The sequence below is a fragment of the Lathamus discolor genome, chromosome 1 (genome assembly GCF_037157495.1).
Source record: "Lathamus discolor isolate bLatDis1 chromosome 1, bLatDis1.hap1, whole genome shotgun sequence".
Classification (NCBI taxonomy): Eukaryota; Metazoa; Chordata; class Aves; order Psittaciformes; family Psittacidae; genus Lathamus; species Lathamus discolor.
This window is the reverse complement of record NC_088884.1, coordinates 28,057,324-28,078,379: the sequence shown is the minus strand read 5'-3', so window position 1 is coordinate 28,078,379 and position 21,056 is coordinate 28,057,324. Positions and strand designations below refer to the sequence as shown.

Below are 21,056 nucleotides of genomic sequence, written 5' to 3'. Positions count from 1 at the left end.
TTCAAAGTATTTTAAGTCAATGCTTCTGTTTTGGATGGCAGACCTAATTTCTTCAACAGAGACAGTGTGCCCCCCACAGAAGATGGTCTGAGGTCTAGCGCAGGCTCTTGCTTAAGTGGGGGGGGAGAGAGAAGTCAGTACATCTCAGCCAATGTGCCCAGTGAAGCACTCTAGTAATTACTTCTCTGCATAGTTCAGAATATTGTGTTAGTTAAGAGCTACTATCCTGGCACATTAATAAGTGGGGCACAGGATGTGATCACGTAAACGTGAATTCGTCATGCTGCCAACTCATGTGACAAGCAAGGAGGTAGAGGGGCTTTTTGAAAACAGCTGTCGGCAGCCAGAGGTTCTTGCTCGCTTGCTGTGGGCAGGCTACATAAATCCTCATGAGGCCACCTGCCTCTTGACTTTCACCACTAGAATATCCACCGACATTTTGGCCATGTGTATGTGCTGCACAGCAATGGCTGTTCTGCAAGGTGAATGCCTCCAGAATTGTCAGGCCACTTTGGACAGTACAAACAATCTGTATGTGCATGGCCAGTACAGCAGTTTGGGAGTTCTCAGTTCTTTCCTGCATGGGTAGGTCTGTCACAGATACTGTAGTAGGTCTGGTCGAAGATACTGCTTTCCCCTGCCACAGGAAGGTACCCTCATGTCACCTGAGCCAGGAATATTCATCTCCTCTGTCAAAGTGCTTGATTTTTCTGATGTATTATTGAATGTTTTTCTAACAACTGGAACTGATGCATGTTAATTGACTGTAGTAACTTTTCAAATATCTTTAACTCACCTAAGGTATTCTTTCACACTACCCTTTTTACTGCCAAGCTTATTAATTTTAAAAGGTCAATGAAGAGCAAATAGTAGAGGATGAAGTCTGACATTTGCTTGTGAAACAGAGGTAGTGGTTTAATAAGTTACTGCTCATCTTTTCCTTCTCAGCTCAGTCTAAATGGGTGAGTTCTGGCTCACTCCAATGCAATATGAAACAGGATTGCTTACACTGCTGCCCTAGGGACAAAGACCTGATTATTCCTTAAATAGCTAAAATGGCCCCACTTGAACCTTAAGACCCTGTTCTTGGAGCACAGGCAGGGAGAAAAGTACGTCTAGTCCATGGAAAGCGTCAGCCTGTAATGGTATGTAACCCTTGCCAAAACACCTTGTCCAGAAAAATATATTAATGCCTCTTCCTGCAGCTGCCTGTGCAATTCTCCCACTCGAAGTCATGTTTACCATAATCAGCCCATCACACAGTGTATATATAGGCTCCTCCTTGTGAAGATACTGTGTGTTTAATAATCAAATAGTAGCACTTCTTCCCAGAGCAGTCTTCTCTGAAGTCGGTGAAGAATTCCTGCTTCAGGCAAGATGTAGAAGAGGAGAAAGGAATGGTTCTTATAGATAAGTTCTATCAAATATGCATCATGATACAGTGGCCTGTAAGAAGTTTTCCCCTGGAAGTTATTCACTGCATGTTTTCCAAGCTGGTTAGATGGCAGATAAGTTTGTGAAACATATTTGATCATGTATTTATTTATTTTAGATGTTTGATGTGACTGAAGGGGCTCTTGGAAGTGTAAGTCCTACACACAATTTTGAACCTCCTCATTATGATGGCATTGAAGCACTTGCTATTATGGGAGACAACCTTTTTAGTGGATCCAGAGATAATGGCATTAAGAAATGGGATTTGGCTCAAAAAGACCTTCTTCAGGTAATGCAAAAAAAAAAATGTGGCTAATGTGACAGTCCTGCTGTAAGCCTGTGTTCAGGCTGTGTAAATGTGCAGGCTCATACAATGACTAATCACTTTAGATACTGATGTTTTTAATAGGGAAGACACAGAGCACTAAGAAAGAAATCAATAACATACTTGGTCTTTGCACTAGGAATGCAGTTGTTTTTATTTTAAGTGAATGTAGCATCAGGAAATGCTCAAGTAGAGGGCTTGTGGGGTTTGGGTTTTTTTGCTTTGGTATGTAGGCAGCACTTGCCTCCCCTGTGACTGGAACCATTGGGTATCATCCTTGTCATTGACAAGTTGGTGAATTTTGGGCTGAGAACTCAATGACAAACAATGTTTGAGATCAGGCCACAGAATGTTTTCTTGTGAAGAGGGTTCGCAACCTACCTCACTCCACCCAGCCTTTTGCTATGTAGTGTTTACAACACGCGCAAAACAATCTGCTGTTAGAACATATTGGTTGTAAGATTTCCCTGGGGGAAAAAAAAGAGGGGAAAGGAGGCAAGAAGGACCTCACATCCAGGGAAACATTGAAGTTCTTTGTAGTTTGTTTGACATGGAAACTTTGGCTACTTACTATAAGCCAGTCTGTTCTTTTAGGTCTTATGAGAGGTGGTTGAGGTAGACAGACAGTTATTTGAGACTGAGAAACAGAAGGCAGAAAAACAAATGCCAGAAAATACTGTTGGTTTTGCAAAGGTTTGGTTAGATACCTATCATTTAATAATTATTGGAGGGAGGAAGGGCATGTCTGTTTGTGCATTTAATGTGCAGACTGATAGCAAGGAAATAAATAGACTATTGAAGTTTTGAGACATGAGAGAACAATGGACTAGTCATCTTCAATAAGTTCTGTATGGGCATACTTAATATTCCATAAATACACAGGTTTCTGGACCTTTTTTCAAAATTGTCCAATCAGGTGTCAGTTCCTTTTCAGAATACTACTAAGACTTCACATTTAACATAGGGATTCAGAAATCCAGCTTCTTGCAGAAAGTGTTCACTTGGCCTTGATATTGGGCTTGGGACATCTTCCCTCCATTGGGCTTGGGACATCTTCCCTCCTATCTGTCTGTGTAGGGGAATGCATTAAGCATCTTGTTAGAACAGCAGGAGCATAGGAACAAGAAACATTTTGTATTCTCAGAATGACTTTATTGAAGTTGTAGTTAGTGTCTTCACTCTTGCATTTTAGGCTCATTAAAATTTTATGCCGTGTGCACTTTTGCCGTCACATTTAATTTAACATCAGAATGAATACAGGAGCAGGGTGAAGTAGCATGTATTAATGGACTAGTTGTATTACTTATTTTTCTTTTAGTGTATGTTCACAAGTTCTGTACTTCATGTTCCTCTGTTGGTTTTAAAAGTAGAGCTTAACTCAAAAGATCTTAAGCTTCCTCCTTTCTTTTTATTTCTACAAAGTATGTTTTTTTCAAGGGGGTGAGGCTAAAGCATTTGACAAAACAGTGTGATTTTTATTCACTGTCTTTTTAGGGAATGAAGAGGAGTGTTTATTTTGAGGGGTAATTCAGGATGAATGGGTCCACTGGAGGTCACGCACTGCAAATTTGGTCCAAGCAAGGCTGACTGTAGTTAGGTCTGGTTATTCAAGGCCTTGCTCAGCTAAGTTCTCAAAATCTCCAAGGTCATAGACTGCAGAGCTGCTCTGGGCGGCCCATTACACTCCTTAAACAAGTCTTCTATGAATTCACCCCCACTCATATCCAGATAGAATTTCTGTTGTTGCAACTTTCTTTTGTCCTGTACACTTGACTGTTCTTGATGAGGGAAGATAAACCTGAAACAGAGCTGAGCTGCTGTAAAGTATAAATGCTAACATTTCAACAGTTTCTGTTTTGGCATACATGTGTTAAACATGTATTGTTTACAACTGTAATTGGTGAAAATAGCTTAACATGCTATTCAAAAGAACTTGGAGATGGTTTACTTCACTTGCTGTAATACATCCCAAGCCACAAAACACTGCTGTGACAAAAATTAAGATTTAGAAGAACCACTCCTTCTCCCAGTTTCATGAAGTGCTGCAGAACCAGACCACCAGTGTTGTGATAGCAGTATATGTTATAGATAAAATGTCATGATGATCCTAGAAAGTTGAGTGTACTTTCTGATATGAGAAATGCAGCAAAGCAAAGCGGTTCCTACCAAAGTGAACTGGAGAAGAGCCATTCTTGATCCTCTTAAAAGACAGCAAACTTGGGCTATTATACAGTGATGGTACCAAATGGATGTTATTCTTAGCTGGTCTGTGTAGCATTTCGCTTTCTGAATTAACAGTAAAATGCTAGGGAGTGTCTTTCCTTGATAAAGAATTAATGTATTGTTGAGTGCTACATCACAACATCAATTTATAATGTGTAATGGGAAAAGAAGAATGGAGTAAGGCAAATATATCTATAGTTTCTCTCTCCCTGGTATATTTTTAAGCTGTGTTCTGGATTTTCTTTTTATGTGTTTTATAGTTTACAGACAGACCTGAAACAAAGACCATATGTCCAAATGTGTATTTGAACATACGCAGATTTAGCATCATCCTAAATTAATTTCTATTCCACATGGTCAGCTGTGCATATTGGATTTTCTTGTTTTGCAGTACTCTTTCATAAAAAGAAACAAACTCATGGTACAGAATTAGCCTCTTGGAAGATAGCACCCTCCTTGCTCTAAAGGAGGAGAAGCTGCAGGGCTGGGATATACCCAGAGTCATGTAGCAAATCTGCTGCAGGACAGGAATCAGGCTTGGAACTTGGGATTTTGCCATTTCTGCTCTCATTCCTCTAGAAGCTTCTGTAGCCCTGTGAAACTTGCCTGCCTTCTCTTTTCCAGCAAGTTCCTAATGCTCATAAAGACTGGGTGTGTGCTCTTGGCCTGGTACCTGGCGCTCCGGTTCTGCTCAGTGGCTGCAGAGGAGGCACCCTCAAGCTCTGGAATGTGGATTCCTTCGCACCCATTGGGGAGATGAAGGGACATGACAGCCCTATCAATGCAATCTGCACCAACTCCAGCCAGATTTTCACAGCTGCAGAGTGAGTTTTTCTTCTCCATGAATCTTTCTTTTCCATTGCTCCCAATAGAATTCTGTCTACACAAATGCATTTAGGAGAGCTTCAGTTGTGTAAGTCATTTCAGACAAGCATGGGGAGACCCAGTCCATGTGCCTGAATGCTAGTTATCTACTGCAGTGATCTCCAAGGTGGGGTGCATGCACCCCAGGGGATGTGCAACATGATCCATTCAGGTTCAGGAAGAAAAGATGAGAACTTCAATAGTACATGTGTGTAATTTATAAGTGAATAAATACACATGGGGGTGTGTGCTCAGAAAATTTTTAGTGGTAGGGGTGCGTGATCAGGAAACTTTGGAGACCACTGATCTACAGGATGGCAGGGAGAATTTGGTAATAGCTGAGAACTTTACCAGCTTGTCTCTGCAGTTGGGCTGTTTACTGCCAGGACTGTTCCCTGGCCTGTGGGAATTTTTCTAAAAGCCATGGTATGTGTTTGATTTTAGTTTGATTGAGTGTTTTGTTTGTTTGTTTTTAAGTGCTGGCATATAGCAGAAGCTTTGCAAGCCTTCCCACTGTCCTTTAAACGCCTTGATTGGAATATTTGCTTTCTCACTAAAAGTGAGCAAATTGAGTAGCTGAAATATCAGGGAACCTGGCCAAGAAAAATGTCTCATTCTGGAGGAAGCTCGCTTTGCTGCTGCCTCCTCCTGCATTTAGTGGTGTAGTCTGAGCACAGGAGCTGAAAAACCTATTGTGCTGTCTTCTAATGCCATTTGCAGAAGCTTCTGGCCTTCTGAATTGAAAGCGAGTCTTAGAGCAGGATTTCAGAGTTGCCAAGTTGCCACCGTTGGTGGGAAATCTTTATACTTAAGCATTAACAGATGGGGTAGAGACTTCAAAGCTTGTGTTTGTTTGTCTAAAGATAAGGCAAGTAAGGTAAGTTTAGAACATGCATGTATCTGAAATTTGTTCTTTATTACTAGCAAAAGAAAATCCCAGCCTTTTGGCACTTGTAATCTTGTGGTGAAGGTCTGCAGAACTTGGGGTATTACTCACAATTTACAGTGAAGTGAAGGCACAAGTCAGAAAACCTCTGTACTGTGATAAAGTCTGTCCTAACTGCTGCTTCCTGGCTGGTTTTGAGGGGGTTATAATGAAAGCATGAGTCAATGTTTGCTCGTCACGCAACACAATGTTTGAGAAATTCATAACTTTTACTCATCTTTCACAGGATAAATTGCTATTTAACAAGACTGTTTAACTTTTTAATTATGTTAATAGAGTTTTTAACATATTCCATGTGGTATTTTACTTACACATACTTTAAAATTGTGTAAATGATTGTTGCCAAAAGTACAGAATTATAGCTTGCTTCTCCTGGGTTTCCGAATACCACCTCGCAGATATACGTTTTCCAGCAAAGGGTTCTTTTTGGAGGGGAGACTTAGGATTTTGTATCATCTAGTGGTTCTGTGCTCTTTTACCTTATTATAGACTGACATCTTTCATGCAAACAGAGCAAGTTTCATGTCCTGTTCGATTTAACCTGTTACAACTTTTCACTTTTTTTTACGGTCAGGAAGTAGCCTTGTCCTGTTGAGTCTGTCTCTAATTCTGTAGTACACTGACTGTTTGCCGTGGTCTGCTGAGTTGCAAGCAGTTACATGATAGAAGCTGCTCTCCATCAGTCTACTTAAGCCTGTTACCATTAGCTGTATTTCAAAAACAAAGTAATAGCAGAGTACGATTTTTTTCTTTCCTTAGATGTATGATCTTTGTATTTGTCTAGATCCTTAAATGTAGTAGCCGGTGCTGTGATGAGGTTAGGGAATTTTAAATGTTGTACATGTTCGATCACAAAATCTCCTGGAAGTGGAATGACCCTTGCATATCCATTAAGGAAATACTATTTTGCCAACGATGCCTTTCTGAATAAACCACTCAAGCTTTTAAGAAAGCTTCCCTCTCATTCCCCGCTTCCCCCTTCCCTCCCCAGTACTTCTCCCTCATCAGTTTAATTGCCTAGCTCTCTAATACTGCTTTGGTTTGGTTTTCAGTGACCGGACCGTGAGGATCTGGAAAGCTCGAAACCTCATAGACGGACAGATCTCAGATACAGGAGATGCAAGTGAAGATCTTGCCAGTAATTGAAATGATGGGGATAAAGGAATAGATTGTTGAATCTGAGGTGCACTCTATGCAGTTTGCTGCATGCTTATTAGGTAAACACTGATGACTGGAATGGACTGACAATTAGGAGTGAACTCTTCCACTAGACCTGCTGTCCTTAAAATATGTACTGTATTTAAGAAAAAAATAACCTCTTGGTAACCAGCTTGTGTCTCAGTGGTCACATATATGTCTACGTATTATGGCTGGAATTGTGTGCATATGTAATACTTGGAGTTTAAATTAACTGGAAATCAGTCTAATGACCGTCTCAAAATTATAACCTGGAATATATAACAAGTGCTCTGCTGTGTTTCACTCACCAGTATGATTAGCTGGTTTGCATTTTAGGGTAGCAGGGGAGTAATGATGTCCCAGTAATAAGCCTTTGATTACGACAGGCAGTTTCAAGATTCTAAAGGTCACTTACACTGTTGGTAGAGAAGTGGAGTGAAGAAGCTGTTAATGACACATCTATCTGACACAGCTGTATCCTGCTAACAGAATGCCATGTGATTTGTGTTAATGTTAGCATAGAATCCTTGTTGACCAAAGTTGTGCAGCTATGTATACTCTGTGCTCAGGACTAGAACTCAAATGCTCATAAACTGGTATGTTTTATTAGTGTTTTGCCTGTGTTCTGTAATGACTAGGTGTTCTCAATGTCATGACAGAAATATATCTTAATCTATTTTTCTTACAGATTTGTTTCTATCATCTCACATTTTCTTTTCTAAAGCAAAATGTCTTTTCTTTTTATCTAATTTTATATGCTGCTAAATGTATTTTAAATACACTGTTTTGCAAACCTTGGCTTTGAGAACTGAACCACCTGTATTGGAAAAAGCTATGTAAATAGATGGTTGTACAAAGAAAATATCTTATCTTGTGCCTGTATGACTTTTAAAGCCCTTAGAGTGTGGATATTGAGGGAGGATGTATAATTTGCGCAACTGTTTTGAACATTAATTTGTAAATTCTGCAGATTTTAAAGACTTATGTAGATTGAGATACACTGTTTGGATATTGAGCTTTTTTTGGTTGGTGTTTGTTTTGGTTTGTTTGTTTTCCAGGAAATACAGGTCTGTAAATTATAGCTTATGTAGGTAACACTTAAATAAAGATATGACTGTGAACTACTTCTTAGTTTTGACTTTTTCATCATGCTTCCTTATAAAAATTGCACTTCCCTTGCAAAGGCCCTGAATGTAGAACGCACAACTTTGCATAATGCAATGGAGTAGCTTGCTGAGTAATATAACCCATAGGTTGTTCTGGTATCCTGTGTTTGTGTTCTTGTTGGCCATTATTTGTGTTTTGATTGTAGATAGGAATGCTGGTAGGATTCCCTCAGACTAAGTACAGTACAGAGTCAAAATGAAGCAGATGGCTCCTGTTCCTAAGAACTGACAGTTCTTACCTTATTACATATGGTCCGTCAAACAAAATATAGTTGTGATGCCTTTTACTGGTCTTGGGGAAATAATATCCTTCTCAGCTCAGCTTGAAAGGAGATGAAAATAAATGCTGCTTGTGATCTGAGGTTACTGAGTTTTTCCAAAGTACTATGTATAGGTTAGTTAAAATAAATAACAGCCATATCAATTAGTGTTTATCTGGCATGCTTTTTGACTGCTCAAGGCATACATGCATGCAGGATCTGGGACTCCAGCACACCTTCAAGCAAAACTCCCAATGGACAGTGAGTTTACATACAAGACTCGTATGAGAGGCTTTGTGTACCTGTGGAGGGTCCCTGTTCTGCCTGGCCCAGCAGGTAAAGGCCACGAGCAAATGATGCCAACATGTCGGTGACCCCTGATTTTGAGCTGATTGCTCAACGGCTGTCATCTGGGAACGCTGGGTAGTTGGGGGGTGTTAGTGTGTGTGTTTAGTGTGCGTAAGATTCATAAGAACGTTGTGGTTTGCAACTGCAGGATGAAAGTCTTAACAAACCTAGTAAATAGCAGCCTGCTGGCGGGTAGTCTGGCTTGCGGATGCTTCTCTGGTGATGCTCGACAGCACAGACATCTTGTTTCAGGAAGGCACCATATAACTTAGAGAATGTGTGTATAGAAAGATTCTGTGTATTTCCCTCCAGAAAGACATTCCACCTAAACTAGCTCTTACCATAGAACACAGCTTTATTCTGAAAGTTCTTGCCATCAAGTAATTGGAAGGAATTTGTAAAGGTCACACTCATCAGTGTCTTGCTTTAATGGAGAATTCTTCAACTGTTTTTCTTGTACTTTTCATTTGTACTCTGAAGTTAGGGATGTGACAGAAGATAATGTGAAATCAGGTGGTGGTGGGTGCTGGCCTGTGCTTGTCTGCAGGTGTTTGTTTAAAAATGTGGTGTCTGAAATTTTTTTCTATGAATTCTAAAAAAGTCACGGGAAAATCATTCTCCAAGTTGGATTTCAGAAGTTAAGCAAAGCTTGTGGACAAACTGCTGACTCTATCCCGTCTTATCTGCTTAGATACGTTCTTAAATCCAGGGTCATGTGTTACAATTAATCTCATGTAAGGTACAAATGGTGAGAAAATATTTGCAGTGGTTTTATGATGTATCAGTACAAGTGCTTATTGTGCCCCTGCTTGTATAAAAGGCTCCATGGCACCTGCAGAAATTGCTTTTTGACCATGGAGTGGATCAGGAGCTTGTGCTGCTTGGCTGTTGTTCTGACAGGTAAACATATGGCACCTGTATTTTGCTGTAGGCTTTAAAAACAGGATATAAATGGGATAGTGGAAGAGCTATTAGGAGAGGCAATCTTTTTTTACGTGGAAAAGGAAACAACCCAGGGTGGCTTTAACTCCACCTGAGGTGAATCTGTGGCAGGGCACCAGGACTGGCTTGTTCAGAAGTACAACCCAGTCCAACAGCATGTTCAGCTCCTGGGCACAGCACAGACACTGGAGTCAATGGGACTGTTCAGCTGCTGAAACTTGCCCTGTGCTTTGCTAGTTTGGCATTTTCTTTCTCCCGGTGTACCGGAGGTTAATTTGATCCAGATCTAATAAAGGGAGAAAAATCTTACTCTGCCAGGTAAAGGAAGAGGGAACTTCTGCAGCAGCTGTCTTTGAAACATATGGATGAACCTGAAATGTAAAGACTAATGCTCTTGAATTAAAAGGTCTGCGCTAATACTTGAATTCCTTGCTTAGGGCTTACTGCAGCAGTTCCTAATCCAATCTCAGAAAGTTGAAGTCAAGGTTTTTAAACAGCAGTGGGGATAATTTCTCACATATGTCTTTCAAACTACCTTGCTTTTGCTTCTGTGCCCATGGAAATTATCGTGGAAAAGCAAGTAGCCATAACTGCTGCTAGATTCAACTGCTCATTTGCGTTTCATCTTCTATGTGTGATTACAGACATAGGCCATAAAGGCAGTGAAAATGGTGTGGAGATTTTAAAATGGGAATGTTTTGTAAAAGTACGGAAGGAAAATTGCATCTTCCCACTTGCTGCTACCCCATTTGTGCTATAACTGAAGTAAATCCAGGAATGCAGAGATGAGCAAGGTTCAGCTCCTCCTGCCTTGCCAAGTGCCTGTTTGCAAAATTTGCTGGAAAATTTAAGCTTCACGTTGATGGGGGAAGAGGAATTAAGGAAATTTCTTGGTTCCTGCAGAGGATTTTTTTTTCCCTTGAACTCGAGTTTTCATTCGCAACCTCCTTCTTGTGCAGTATTTCAATTGCGTTTTATTATACAAATGAGTTGACAAGTGTCCCATGGACCTACACTATGTAAATTGTCACCAAGTTAATAATCTGCTGTAGTATGTTCAGTACGATTCTTCGATGTCAGCAGTGAAATCACTGATGCTGTGTTTGACTCCCGTGTAAAAAAAACAACCAAACAAAAAAATGAGCCTAAATGAGCTGCGATGGGTTCACTCTGTTTTGTGCTGCTTCTGATGAGGTGTTAACTCGAGCACGCAAGGCAGAGCAGTGCGAAGCTGCTGAACACAGAAGCCATGCGCTGACTGCAGAGGTGGTCCCTGGTACAGCATTCTTTTACCCTCTGCAGTTGCCCAGGTTTAAGGACATCGGGATCCAGAGGGTTGCAGGAAGCCTTTGAAATCCTTCCACCTCCCTCAATAAGTACGATTATTCAATGCATAGTGGTACAGAGGCAGGGCAGTTATTTCCATGGCACTTGCACACTGTCTTTCCCTTATCTGCAGCAGGATCACAGTACAAAAAGACAAGAATTTACTCACCCAGCTCAGTGTCTGAGTGTTTCATTAGACCACTGATGAATCCTCCCTGGTTTCTGCTCCAAGAAAAAATCTGGGGATTGTAGAGGGATCTTCATATTTCTGTTGCAACCTGGGTGAAAAAGAGGATCCGACTTTAGGGCTTTCCTATGTGACAGATCACTGGGGGTGAATGCTGGGTGGAAAGCAGCCAGCCTTTGGGGCATGACTGTCCACCCTAGAAAACAAAGGTGGAGGCCAAGCCTGTCTGTCTGGCAGCTGGGGAAGGCTAACAGGGTTTTGTGTTAATACCTGCCTATAGAAGGTGATATGAGGCCTTTTGGCACCAAGGAGCGAGCTCTGCTCTGTGTCCCAGGAGCCTAAGACCTGAGCATCAGATGCTTCTGCATCAACAGGGGACGAGGGCTTTCTCAAAAGACAAATGTAGATGGCACTCAGCTCCTGCTTTTCCGCATTCCCATTCCCTATTTGGGAATAAACCCTGGCATAGCTGCATGATGGCATTTTCTAGTGTAGCTACAGTTCTATTCTGTAAATTTTCCCAGTATACATAATTATTGCTTGTGCACATCTGCTTGTAAAGTTCTTTCTGTGGAGAAGCCCAGACTGCATCAGCAATCATGCTTTAAGCTTTCAAGCACAGAACGGTCCACATTAAAAGAAAAAGTAATTAAGGCAGAGGTATTAGTCATTTTATGGAAAAGAGCAATTATCATTCAAGTAGATTTAATCTTTGAGCCCTGCGGTAATGACTAAAATGACAAAAGTTAACTTCAAGATAAATATGCTGCCTGCAGTTCTGCTCCCTTTAAGGGTACTTGATAACAGGGTGTTTTGGCAGCACAGCAGGGAGCCAGTCTCACAGTGCCCCTGCTCTCAGGAGGAGAGGGAGGACCTCGCTCAGTGCAGGGGAGCCACAGGGCTCGACCTGCAGCTGCAATACGGGGAAGATTTAGCACCTTGCTAAGGCTTTGTCGGGATGATTCTGCAAATGACTAATTTGTGCCTTTTCTTTAACATCTTCCCTTTACTCATAACCCTACCTCTATTATCACCAGCTATTAATACTACGTATATATGTACTACTCATAGAGTATGGAAATGAAACCCAATGCAAACATGCATATAATCAGTATTTTTATATTTATATCGTACAGGTGCATGCTCATTTCACATACGTGCGTGTGTATATATAGATAACCTCTGTGTATAACATGAGAGAGAATAAGTACACTGAAAACGTAGTGTTCTAATACCGACAGCAGTTTTAGTCCTTACTGAAGTACATACACCCCCTGTTCAGGCAGCCTGAAGTGCTGCTCTTGACCTCGCCAGCAGTTTCATTACCCTGCTCTTTAACTTCCCATGAGCATTTCAAACGAGTCGTGCTTCAGCTGAGCACCGAACAACACAGACCCACTGCCTCGCCTTGTAAAAGAGGCTGGTTGCTCTTGCCTCAGTCAGGAGCAGGCAGGTCTGTTCTGCCATCATCTTAGTCAGAAGAATCACATGTATTAGCCCCAGAATGGGGGGAAAAGCACAACAAAACCCGAATAACTAAAGAAGTTTGCATTGTTGGCTATGATTTAACTGAGCTCTGTTTCCCGCTGCCAGCGGCCGGCGGGTGCCTCGGCTCAGCCCCGGACCCACAGTGCTCGGGGGCAGCGGCGGTGCAGAAACGCATCAACTGCCACCCGCAGCCCGGCGCGTCCCGCGAGGCCTGCGAGGCGCGGGGCTGCACGTGGTGCGCCACCGACGTTCCCAGTGCTCCCTGGTGCTTCTTCCCCGAGGACAGTCCCTACGGCTACTCGCTGGGTGGGAGTACCGAGAAGACAGCCACAGGCTGGAGGTAAGTGTGCGCAGCTCCTTCGGTGCTGCAATCCCGCACTGCGCGGTGACCGCTGCTGCCACCCAGGGCAGCTCCCCACAGACCTTCCTGCACTCCTGTCCTAGAATGGTTTGGGTTGGAAGGGTCCTTAAAGCTCATCCAGTTCCAACCCCCTGCCACGGGCAGGGGCAACTTCCACTAGAGCAGGCTTCTCCAAGCCCTGTCCGGCCTGGCCTTGAACACTGCCAGCGATGGGGCAGCCACAGCTTCTCTGGGCAACCTGAAGTCAAGGACTTCTTCCTAATGTCTAATTCTCTACCCCATGCTCAGCTCATGACAACAAGGATAATGGACATACTTCCTTGAGTATAAGCCAGGCAGAGTTGGGGTCCTTTGCCCATACCACGCTGCTGGCGAGGAAACTGAGTGGTGGCACAGTGTGGTCCCTCCCACCGTGGGAGCTGCGTGCCAGGAGATCAGTAGTACCTGTTTTATCCATTAACGGCAAGGAGAGCCTAAACTAACCTCAGGGATTATTTCCCTTCATAAGCCAATGATTTCATTTTAAAGAGCTGATATATAGTGGCTGAGTTGATCCCCCCTGGCCTGTGCCGGGGTGGTCACAGGTAGCAAGCAGATGTGGTGGGCACCAGCACGTGTTTCTACCGCAGGGTAACACTGAGCAAGCACCAGGTCTTGTCCCTCTTCGGAAATGACATTTCCCCGGTCACCTTGGAAGTGGAGTTCCAGACAAGGGACAGGCTCCGGTTCAGGGTGAGTGCTCCAGGGGGCGGGCAATTAACCAAGGCAGTATGTGCTAACAAATGAGCTAACCTGACTCTTCCTCGCCTTGCTTTAGCTCTATGACCCCAACAGGCAGCGGTTTGAGGTCCCACTCAAGATTGACTCTCCTGGGGTTCCTGCCGATGAGACCAGCTATGATGTGGAGCTCACGGATGACTCCTCACACTTCAGGATCAGGAGGAAAAGCACCGGCACTGTGCTGTGAGTACCCCATGTCATTCACATCGCTCTTCACAGAAATTAAGCACCGGTTCCTCACACCTTATTGCTTGCGTCTGTGTGACACAGGCTCAAGCACAAAGTGGATGTGGCATAAGCACTGATTTGTGCCTTGTCCCTGGAAAATACTCATTATTAATAGGAGTATGTGCCTGTGTAGCAGACAGGTATCCATGTGCATGTACAGAAAGTTATTCAGCAAGCCAACTTTTGAGGTTACACTGTCGCAGCTTGGGATGGTGCCAGATTCAACTTGTGAAAGCACTGAACTAAGATTTCTGAAAATTGGGGTGTTTTAGTACGCCAGAAATTGAGCACCAAATCCGCTCTCCCTCTCCAAGAGGTAGGTCTAGGAAATTGAAGCTCAAAGCCACAGAGGCCGTGGGTCCATAACTTCCACTGACTTCAACGAATGCCATTTGTGGGTCTAGTTTGTCACTACAAAAATGCAGCTGTTTTCTCAAGCTGCCACTGTCAGTTTAACTTTAGCAAAAGCTCCTCCACTGCCAAGGTCACCAGGGGTCATAATTTCCCATTTTCTTGGCTTCCACCAACACATCTCTGGAGTGTAATAGTACTCGGCAAGAGAATCCCAGTCAAGGTGCACTCCTGCAGCTGCATTCGGGGGTGCTACAGCATGACATTAGCAGCAGCCTCTGGCTGTCTGTGCTGACAAATGAGAGTCTTACAGACTGCCCTCGGTTATCACTGCTTGACTCAGGCAGGCGAAGGAGATGCACAGAACATAGAAATATGGGTACTGTTTGCATCAGGCTGTGTTTGCATCTATATTAGCATTTTAATTCAGATCAGCAGCACCTTTAGACGTGAATCTCCTGATTATACCCAACTCTTGGGCACTGGCTGACCTTGTAGTGGCTCTGAGGACCATTGATTAGGTCCTTCCATGTGGCCTTACTAGTCAGGAGGTGTGCTCTGGGAGGGGACACACTGTGATCTGGCTGATAACAGCCTGCTTCAGAGCAAGCTCCAACATGTGTGTGGCCACTGCTTCCTCAGCATCAGCTCTGCCCATCTTGCACCCCCCACCACCACCAGTGTAAGAACATTCCCCGATCACTGGGATCAAGTAATTAAAAAATCAGCTCAGATTGCCATGCTCCCAGGAAACTCTTTGTTAAACAGACTCAAAATACAAACATTATCTTTGTGAGCAGTGTAAGGATGGTTTAACACGTGTGGTGCAAGACAATACAGCCTCTAGAAAGGTCTGAGTCTGCAGACGGAACTACCACACCAGGTTTTTAATTAGCTGCCCATCCTTTTAAACTACAGTCTTGTGGCATCTCTTTTTATATGCATTACAGTCAATTCTGTGCAGTTTTTTCTAGGTGTTTTCTTTTCCCCAGGCTATTGTAAGTTAATGTATTATGCATTATTCTGATAACAAAAATAATTTAACTCCTCGTTAGACTTAACAGCTTTGTGGGAACAGTGGGCTTACACTAAAAATCCAGTTCTCTTTGTAAGAAGAGGTTTCTTGTAAAGGCTCCTTCACTGGGATGGTGATGTAAAGGGGAATGCCTAACAAGACAAGGTGAACAGCTCATGGCCCGTTCCCACACAGCCCTCCACATTTTCACCCAAACCCCAAGGGCTTAGTCTCGGTTAGTCAGAGCATCCTCAAACTTTGGGCATCCCAGTCAAGGTTAGGGGCCTGCTGCGAAGCAGACGCAGGGTTTGATCCACTGAGCTGCCAAAGGCACAGCAAGAGGCAGAGGAGCACAGGTCAGCCCCTGCTGAGCAGGTTTCCAGGGGGGCACGTTCACTGGCCTACCATGGGCCCTGGTAAGCCTCCTCCATACCCCAGCAGTGAGCGAGGCACCCCTTGCCCAGCAGAATCTGTGCTCAGCAGCGGACGTGGGATGCCGCCGCGGTGCGCTTCGGAGCCCGGGGAGGTAGAGGGCAGTCTTGGTTAGCAGCACCGGCGCAGCACCCGCTGTAATGCTCTGCTATGCAGCGTTGCTGCTGGAAAAGTGTGCTGCCTCCAGGCAGGTAAAGGAGCTCTGAGTCCCGTCCGACCCCAAACAGAGGAAATTGTGGGTGAATATAACGAGCAGTTAATGTTTTTTTATCCTGCAAACAATGGCAGGGCTGCTACTAAAAGATTCTCGTCAGCAGAGACGCGGGATTTTGCGTATAGGAAAGGAAATTATATGTTCCCGTGAATTTTTGTGTGAAATGGCACAGCCAGTACTATAGACTGAAGGATCATATCTCGGCAAGGAGCCATTCCCCTCACAGCTGAATCGTTTTTGGAGTTAAATTCCCTATGTGAGGAGCAGAAATGCTTTGCTTTCATTTGCTTGCCTCTCCGTCCTGTCAGGGTGAGTGAATGCAGATGCTCAGGGATGCCTCCACAGCCTGACTTGGAGGGGTTTGCAACCTCCTTAGCCACCAGAAGAGCTGTGCAGAAGGAGATCTTTCAAAATAGGTTATACATCCTGACCTAAAAGCCATGGGCAGCTGCTTTTGCTTGACTGGGGTGGATGAACCCTCAGCAAACAGTGTTACAGGAGCATCCCCCCAGTGACTTTGTTAGCTGGCTGAATGCAGGGGAGCACTGGTGGCATCTGGCATGTTAAGTAGATTTCCATGTTAGCTCAGCCTGCCCAAAGGCAGGTTTGGATGCTTGGGAGGTGGGTCTGAGCATGCTGTAGCAGGGGTTCAGCAGGAACTGCTGCTGAGCACCTTCATCATTGCCTTGTCCCCTGTCCTTGTCCCAAGTGCAGTCTGCAGAGAAGATGCGAAACCCTAAGTCTTTTCCTTTGAGCTCCCTGCAGAGGTGAGAGCTGCTGTTCCAGGGCACCCAGCATGCCTGTGTCATGGCACAGAGCTGCATGCAGGTGCCTCTGTGGCTGTGCCAGGTTAGGGCAGGCTGCGTGGACAAGTGTCCCTGAGAAACAGGCAAGCACGTAACACCTGGAGGGACTCTGGTCTCCTATTTTAAGATGCGAATGGCCATGGCCTTGCTGTCCCAGTGAACAGCTGAACCAGTCGTAAATCTTTATATGAACAAAACCACTGCTCAGAACAGTTGATGTGGGCAAACAAAGCCTTCTCACAGGTGCTATAGATGCACTCCCTGGGTGTGGGTGGATCATAACTCATGTCTACACCAAACCAGGTCATGGTGTTCTGCCAGACCATTCTAACACCTTTAAGGAAAGCTTTCCTGGTGTAAAGCAATCCCAGATCCTTGGAAATCTCTTTTACATGGTGCTTCTTGTTATCCCTCACCAGCAGCTTCAAAATCCTCGATGACCCACCTCCAAAAAGCCATAAAATCCCTCATGATCACAAGCATGCTCTGGCACAGAAGGGAGGGAGCAGCATGTCCCAAACAGACATATGGTATAGATTTGGGTTGTTTTTTCCAAGCACATGCTTGTATTTCCCTCCCCTCCTTTCCACAGTGCAGTCTATCCTGTTGTCAGTATCTCTGTGCCACAGACTTTGCAGTGGTGAGGGAGCTGGCAGCAGAGTCTCTCTGCTTGATTTAAAACCCCATCCCAGCTCTGCCACCTATATGCACAGAGCCTCCTCCTTGTGTGGAATGATTTAAAACCACACAGGAAAGGTTGCAGGGGAGAGGCAGCGGAGGCTTTGAGGTATTCATGAATGTGCTTCTCCCGCTTGCTGCATGCAAGGAGCCATTGCTGTAGCTCAGGTACCCAACTGCCAGCTCAAGGAGGGCAGGACAAACTGGAAGCTCCATATAATCACAAAAGCAAGGGAGAGGAATGAATTATGTAGGGGAAAGACATTAATTACAAACCTCATGCAGATCCAGGAGCAAGAAAGAAAGGCCAGGTCCCACTACATTTCTCCAAAGTAACCAGGTGATAGCTGCTGCTTCACCTGCATGGGGTGAAAATTAGACAGGGCTGTGCAGGGACCTATAGCAATAAAAATAGGAGAGAAAATATTGAGTTGTAATAAGGCAGGTGAGGGAGCAAAATATTGCCTCTGAGTTATTTCATGGCATGTGGTCTCGAGTTGAGTCCTATTCTTTCTGCTCCTGCCACTAACAGCAACAAACCTTGGAGGAGGTAGTATCAAGTGTAAGCATGGAGGCTTCAAGAAAGCATAGATTTCCTCCAGAACAGAGAGTAAAAGGCTGGGAACTGTTTGCTTTAAGGCAGCAATAAATAACAAAGACATCCTCATTTTGCAGTGTGTGATTACTCTGTGGGACTTGTTGCCCCAGGGTGGTGCTGACATGGGAGGCTTAGCAGGATGTATATTCAAGCATACTAAAACTATCATCTGTAGAAAAAACCCAAAACAACTATTTTTGTCTCCATGTTTCACAACATAAAGCTAATTCTGTGAAAACAGCCAGAAACTTCCTCCATAAGCAGATTATTGCAAGACTGGCTCTGAGTGACATCTTACGTCTTCCTCTGCGATATCTGGCCTGGGCTGTTGCTGGAGACAGGCTGCAGAGGGATGGACTATTGATTTGATTCTGTACTTTAATATCCGTTCTCCATCTGATTTTTCCTTCATGATGTTATATGAATAATGGAAGGCAGAACGCTTTTTCCAAGCCAGATAAGTGCTCCTTTCTCTCTATTAAGAGTTTGGAATACCTCATTTGCCATCACACTTGGGAAGATATGGCACAAATAACCACAATCTAATCAAGATTTTCCCCAATTTCCAAAAAGGCTGCTGCAGAGTTCAGCTGCCTTTTTTATTGATTGTGGTAGTAAGCACAGATGCCACTTACCATGAAGACATTTTTACATAGGCAAAGCTATTAGAATGATTTATAACACTATTGTCTTAAACTGCAATTTTGCTGAAAGCAACAGGAGCAAATTGTGTGCATCATGGGTAACTTGAGTTTGCTTCTAGTTTGTAAAAGCCATTGTTTTAGTCTTCTAATCATAAAGATTTATGTTACACGGGCAAGAATTATTGTAGGTATATCACTTATACAAGAGTTTTTCAGAAAAAAATGAATCATTATATATCCAGCCCCTTACAGGACATACTGAGACACTATGACAAAAAATACAGTAGAAGTAGAGCAGAACTGTGTCAAGAACTGGAAATATACCTGCAATTCTTCCTTTTAAAGTGGAAAATCTGTTGGTTATTTTCTCTACCTATTTGATAAATCACCTTAAAGGAAAGATAAGCATATAAGAATTCATTCTTCATGTGCCTTCTGCAGTCCAGTGGCGTCCCAAGACTTACAGCTAATAAGGACTATGGTTGTTGTGTTAACCCCAGATGGTGACTGAGCCACTTGCTCACTGCCCCCTCCATCAGGATAGGTGGGAAGAGAACTGGAGGGGTAAAAGTGGGAAAGCTCACAGGTTGAGATAAACACATTAAGAATTAAAATATAATAATAACAACAACAATAAAAATAAAATAACAAAGAGATAAACCCAAATAAACCCAAGAAAGATGATTTATGCAAATGAAAACAATTGCTTACCATCAGCCAACTGATGCCCAGCCAGTCCCCAGGCAGCAGCAAAGTATATTTGAAATTCATCTAAAAATAGGGCCTATACTTTTCAGCCCTTATGGTGCTTTACTGCTTTATAGGCAGCCTGTGCATACAGCAGTCGCCAGGGCCCTCTGAAAAGGTAGCCCAAGCTCTGCTAAGAGGCTTAGGCCCATGATAGCCATGTGAAGTTTCCCCCTGAATTTGCAAACAGGTGATATATTCAGTGTGCTCCCTTTCACAAAGCTGTGGTTTCCAAAGGGTCTGGAAGCTGAGTAAAGCAGATGCTAGAGAAGACATTTTCTGTAAGCATCTGGGTGGGATAGGCATTCACACCTCAGAGTAATCCAGGATTCATTGCAACAAGAAGGAAACAACCCTCTCCCAACCTAAAATGATATTTGAATGTCCAGATGCATGGTGCATGTCCTAACGATATATCGTACATGTGTCCCAAGCGTCCCCCTTAAGTGCCACCAGCTGCTGGCATATGGCAGGTGGGTTCATGCTCTGAGCCATTGCACACACCACAACTATTACGTCTCCAATAAACAATGAAGTCATTCAGCCAAGTCAGTTGTCATGTCCAGTTCATATTACTCCAAGGTACGTGACTCTTGAGTACAGTGCACGGTGTTTGGAAGAAAACACTGGCTGGGAAGGCAGGCTTCCCAGACAGGCAGCAGGCAGCTGTTAGCAGACAATGGGGCAGGCAGACATGTGGGATGTATTTCTACAGGCAGGAGCATTCCTGTCACAGAGACACTAAAGAGTTAGGACTTTCAGCCATGAACCTGAATGCAGCTACTACCTCTTGTGCAAAGGAAAGGCTTCTCCTCTTCGCAGGCTTTGCCATGTCTAGCTGCTGGTAGTGGTTTTTTGACAGTGAACAACTTCTCAGCTGTATTTTTAGATTTTCTAGTTCCCTTCTGTTGTCCATCACAGCACTGTTATGGGTTGTAGAACTGTCGGAGAACCATGCGCATAGTGTCATTTTCTGCTCCCTTCTGTTTGCTTCCTTCTTCAGCAGGAAGGGAAGTGGGAGAAAAAGAGCATTATTATGTTGTCTCCAAGTGTTTCAGACATCTCCTTTTTTCATTTAAAAGATTGTTTTTTGCCAATGCAACACAAGCAAACGTATAGAGTAATACAGCAGCTTACCACAGTGTGCTGCAGAGCACAAGGGCATCACCTGGTAGTGGAGGCAGAGAGGGATGCCAGAGGAAAACCTGTTAGCTTTCCTTCAGATGGAGAAGACAAAATGGTGCCCAGAGAAAAGAAAGAGTCATTGCCAGTCTTCCTATGTCATAGTTAATGCTAGATATTGTTCTGGTAAGCAGAGGTCTAGGGGAAGATGAGACTGATGGAGAGTGATGGCTGCTGGCAGTGCAGCAAGGGAAGCTGCACCGTTGGGAATGGGAGCTCCTGGGGAGCTGAGGGATGGTGAGAAGCAGACCAAGGCACTGTTTTGATGTTGCCATGCAGAAGTTGAGCATGTGACAGTGGCCTGAGTGAATGCATGAGGTATGAAACAGTTT

General features: G+C 43.8%; 2 protein-coding genes across 7 annotated transcripts in view; both read left to right on the top strand.

Annotated features, from left to right (window-relative positions):
• Window positions 1-8,095, top strand: part of KIF21A (kinesin family member 21A) — a 90,627-nt gene extending 82,532 nt beyond the window's left edge. For all 6 annotated transcript variants that reach the window (XM_065665685.1, XM_065665665.1, XM_065665703.1 and 3 more), the window contains 3 exons: window positions 1,553-1,723; window positions 4,607-4,806; window positions 6,845-8,095. In XM_065665685.1, the coding sequence (XP_065521757.1) occupies window positions 1,553-1,723; window positions 4,607-4,806; window positions 6,845-6,938 (465 nt within the window). In that variant the 3' untranslated portion in view covers window positions 6,939-8,095. The remainder of the gene's footprint in view (window positions 1-1,552; window positions 1,724-4,606; window positions 4,807-6,844) is intronic.
• A 556-nt stretch (window positions 8,096-8,651) lies between these two features.
• Window positions 8,652-21,056, top strand: part of LOC136005897 (sucrase-isomaltase, intestinal-like) — a 39,999-nt gene continuing 27,594 nt past the window's right edge. Inside the window, exons 1-4 of the mRNA XM_065663791.1 lie at window positions 8,652-8,733; window positions 12,794-13,028; window positions 13,679-13,781; window positions 13,867-14,012. Coding sequence (XP_065519863.1) covers window positions 8,652-8,733; window positions 12,794-13,028; window positions 13,679-13,781; window positions 13,867-14,012 — 566 coding nt within the window. The remainder of the gene's footprint in view (window positions 8,734-12,793; window positions 13,029-13,678; window positions 13,782-13,866; window positions 14,013-21,056) is intronic.